At 38.3% G+C, this 4846-nt stretch overlaps 1 protein-coding gene across 1 annotated transcript; it reads right to left on the minus strand.

Moving 5' to 3' along the window:
- Window positions 1-346: 346 nt before the first annotated feature.
- Window positions 347-4419, minus strand: LOC149007279 (uncharacterized). Its single transcript, XM_089167444.1, has 2 exons — window positions 4039-4419; window positions 347-3446 (listed from the first exon to the last, which is right to left on the minus strand). Exons 1-2 carry the CDS (start codon window positions 4303-4305, stop codon window positions 2448-2450), a joined length of 1266 nt encoding a protein of 421 aa, XP_089023570.1. The 5' UTR covers window positions 4306-4419; the 3' UTR covers window positions 347-2447.
- Between the last annotated feature and the right edge of the window lie 427 nt (window positions 4420-4846).

Genomic DNA, 4846 nt, shown 5'->3' on the forward strand with positions numbered 1-4846 from the left:
CCGGGTTTGGTGAAAAACACCAACTATCTCAGAACATCAAGGTGGGGTGAATGTAATTTTCATTGTGCAGCTTACCAATCCCCAAGTGGGGCCAATGGTGGATTAGTAAAGTGGTTAAAGGCCCAACCTCCCACAGAGAGGTCTTGGGTTTGCACTCATTCGGCGGCATTAATATTCTCATTCCCATCCGGCATATATGAAGCTTTTAATCCACAAAAACAAAAAAATCATCCAAATGGGTAACTTTTGAATTAACACTCTTTAACAAATACCCTCTCTTTTATATTGTTCACACACGAGTTTCAATCTCAAATCCAATAATTTATTTATCCTCATATGGGCCGATGTACCCCCAGTAGTCTTGTGCAGCTTTGTAATCCTGGATTTTCATGCTTGGTTATGCAAGAGAGAGATATTGGGCTGAAAGGAAATACATGAACTACCCCCACGGTTTGTGGCATGGAAGCACTCCTTCGATTTCCTAACTGTTAAGGGCTTTGCTTGAGGAAGTACAGTTACATTTACAAATCATAGTTTTAAGGATTATTGACCGATGATAGGGCTTGGCACAATGGTCGGTGGACCACAGTAGTAGCCTGAGATCAATTTGCACATCGAAAAGGATGGCTACATTTGAAAGGATTTAATAAAATTTGTGGGACTGCATGAACTCAAGAAACAACTACAAAAATGCGCTATGGAAATGCTGTCATATGAGAAGTAAACAAGGTCCTTGAGCACAAGGTTGCTGCATGAAAGACCCCTCATAGGCCATTCTTGGAAATCCCAGAACAGGTAGTTATTGAACACACCATGTTCATGACTTAGATCTGTACTGCTTTACCTGGAACAGGTAATCAATGAATAGACCATGTTAAAGACTAAAGGTACATCATCATGCTGTATCATGCTAATCTTTTGCTCTTTAATTCCTGTCAAGTGATCAAATCCGGTTTTGGGAGTTGCAGGTGGGACCTCCAACCCCCTTGCTTTGAAAAATTAGTTCATGCCTTGTTGCTTGCCATGCCTGGTGCGAATCCTGTTCGTTCCTTTCTTTCTTTGCCGGACAAGGAGAATCGTTTGGTTGGGTACTTTATTTGCAACTCCTTTCAGTGGGGGACTTCATCAGCAGCAAGAGGTGGGCTTAGGCTCAGTTCATCGATTGCTGTGGATTCTGTTTCAGTAGAAGATTGTATTCATGAGTGAAGAGTAGCGATTCGCCCCCTTTCAATATAATAATAGTAGTTCTATCTCCTCTTCATCTGCTTCGATCTCTTGGTTGGTCTGGTCATGATTCAACAATGGAAACAAATGAAAGTTTGTTGCGGTGACTAATTAATCGACAAAGAATCATGTGCAGATTGAAGTAAAGGGAGGACTTCTCTTTGTTGATGAAGCCAATTGGTTGATACCCATGCAGAATGCTGACAGTATGGACTTTGGGATGCAGGCCTTAAAGGAGATCATGCCTGCCATGGACAGTGGAGAAGCCGTCGTCATATTTGCTGGCTGCAATGAACAACTGAAAAGAGTAATCCCCTCAAATGAAGGCATTTGGGGAAGGTAACCATAAATCTTCTCCTTTGGTGACTTAAGTTCTGAAGAACTAGCTCAGTTACTCCACATGAAAATTAAGAATAAAAAAAGGTTACCGTATGGATTCAAGTACAACCTAGTCTGTAGTGGATGCTATCTCAAGTGTGATAACCAGGAAAACAACTAGGAAGCAGCAGAAAGAAGTGAATGGAGACCTAATAGAACAACTGCAAGTCAATGCTAGAGAGAACCTGGAACCCAACATTGATTTTTGACCGTGAATTTGATGACAGTACTTCAACCCAAAGTCCTTACTTGTCAGCACTCCCCTTTTCAGTCTCCCAGAAATATGTTCCAGAACACCATTTCCTTTAAGATCAATGGAGTTTCCCCATATTTCAACCGGAGAATCTAACAGTCCGATGACAGTTAATAAAATTTCATTCTTTCGCTTTGAAGCTACAGGAACAATCTGAGCAACTATAACAGGGCATTCTTTTTAAACATGAAAAAGTGTTTTTAAGTCCCAAAATCTTCATGTTAGTGGACTGTCAGAAAAAGTACATGATCATGCACAATCATCGACCTCAAGATACAAAATGCAATGTTTCTAACCACCTCCTCGCCAGAATGCGATAATCTTCTCCGGTGGCGGTGACTGTAACTGTGATCCTTCGCCAAAATGTATGCAATCTTGCCACTTCAATTCTTGTAATGGTGCCTATCACAATCACATGACAATAGAACCCAACCAGAAGGTGGGAATTTGTTGAGGAAATTCAACCTAATCAGCATCCTTCATAATTAATTGGCTTACTTCAGCAATTGAACCAGTTCCAGTGCATCTCAATTGTACCTAAAACTCACATGGAGATTGAACATATACAACATAGCAGAATGCAAATCAAGCACTAGGAAAATCCTCCAAGCTTCGTATCCTTGAGCACTACATCCAATTTGTCAAATAGCCCAGCTCTTCGATACCCAGCCACTAACAAATCAAAAGTGGATTTTGTAAGCAAGTAAGTCCCCTGTATTCGTTCCAGAAACATTTCCAACCTCTCATAGGCAGCCCTCCGGAAGTATGAGCATATAATCTTCTCAACATCATCAGGACAGGTAAATGACATCCCTAGCTTCAACATTCTTCCAACACAGTACTCCACATCATCCAATCTGTCTGCTGAGGCATACATCCTTATAATCCCACAGTGCACCTTTGGCAGTACTGCTGGATCAGGATTTGACATCATTAGAACTCCCAGTAGTTCTTCCATTTCTTCCACTTTCCCTAGTTCCAAATACAAACCATGGAGCTTCTCTGCCATCTTCCCATTCAGCCCCCATCCTCCATCCACTATGAACTTCAACAGTACTTTGATTTTACTTAGCTTCTTTTGTTCACATAATCCATCAAGCATAGTTTCCAGTATGGGAACTGTAGGTGTAATTCCTGACGAAATCATTTCTTCATAAAACCTATCAGCAGTATTGAAGTCTTTTGATTTAACCAAGCCTATGATGACTGATTCATACGCTTGAATGTCTGAACAAAAACCAGCGGCCTTTCTGGCTGAGAACCAGGCTTGCATGGCCTTTGCATCACCCAATTTCGAATAGAAAGATATGAAGGCATTATAAGTGAGAGAATTGGGTTTGTAGTCCTCAGATCTTTCCATTATCTCGAATAAGCTGAGGGCGGTCATTACGTTACCTGAAGACAAGCATGTACAGATCAGAGAATTGAGAAAAGTAGAAGTAGGTTTGATTCCTTGAGCCTCCATGGAAGTAAAGACCCGCATCGCAAATGGGACATTTTGAGCCTTCTCACAAAGATAAATAAGCTCAGAATAACAATTATGATCTTTCTCGTTCCTTCTCAGCATTTTCTCTAACTTCCATTCCAAGACCTGGTTTGTTAAAAATTAAATTGGGCCTGAGTTAAGCAATAGAATTCATGGTATGGTTCAACAAAATTATGTTGCCTCCTCTAAGATTATTTACAATTATCAAAATTCGAAGAAATATCTATGAACTAGCAAATAGTGCATACTGTATACCAATTAAATTCTCAACGAGAACAAAGAAATGAAAAAAATAAATTTGTTCTTTAGTTAGTATAATTCAGAGTTTTGGAATAAGTTTCTCCTCCTTGCGATGCTATGGCAACCCAAAAGTGAATCATTTCATAAGAATATGAACAGAGAATTCATAAATTTGAATACTTTAAGAAGGAAATTAAATTGCTGTATAACAAGTTTATTATTGACAAATAGTTGCTCACGGAAGCAACAATTATGAAGGACTCTGACTAGGGTTTATTATTATGATTAAGAAAAAAACGAAAATAAATGTGGAACAAGTCCATGATTTCAAAGAAGAATCACAGTTATGGTAACCGCAGCATATATAAAATCTCAAGCTCCGTAGTTTTCTATTTCGAATTGAAGAGTGAAATTAATAAACAAAATGTTGGGGAAGAGATGGTATTTAGAATAATACCAGCTGGGCTTTCTGCGGAGAAGACGACCTGAGCGCACTGACAAGGGATCCCCAAAAGAAGGGACCATTATTGAGCTTTAAATCTTCGTCAAAGTCCAAAGCTACTTTGAATCCAGAGATTGGTTCTTCAAGCAATTTATGGAGCAAAGGATCGGACATGGCTGATTTGCTACGAATCAAAATCTGGAAAGCAGCGGGAAGCATCCCAAATGAACGCCTGAAACCCCTTTCCGTAACGGGTATTAAAATCCCATGACACAAAACCATTTCTTTTTCTTAGATAGAAGAATCAAGGCTTAGATAGAAGCTGTTGCTCAGCAGAGAGGAATAAAAATGGAAGAAGCCGTTCTTTTCAGTGGTTATATCAAAATAAGGCCCAAATGAAGCGTTTATTTGAACATAAATAAACGTTAGTGATTAGATTATCGCCTAAATCTTTTCTCTGTGAGCAAATTACTGACCCTCTGTAGGTTTATAAAGTATTATGTTGTATCTGTGAGAATTTTATATTAATGTTATAAAATGGAAAAGATATATTAAAAATAATAAAAATATTATGATAAGATTACTTTCTTTCAATTATGAAAATCAATTTTTACAAAAAAAAAAATACATATATGATTTTCAATAAGATGCTCTTGATATAGAATGATATATTGTTGCTCATGATAGAAGACTCATAGAATAGAATTATTGATAGTCAATATTGTGTGTTGAGGTGACCGTGATTTTTAATAAATATGATAATATGGATCACTAAGATCTTCAGTTGTAAGTTATACATTTTGGTATTATTTTTTTGAGGATG

Source organism: Hakea prostrata, chromosome 8 (assembly GCF_041222555.1).
Source record: "Hakea prostrata isolate BN-2017 chromosome 8, UWA_Hpros_2, whole genome shotgun sequence".
NCBI lineage: Eukaryota > Viridiplantae > Streptophyta > Magnoliopsida > Proteales > Proteaceae > Hakea > Hakea prostrata.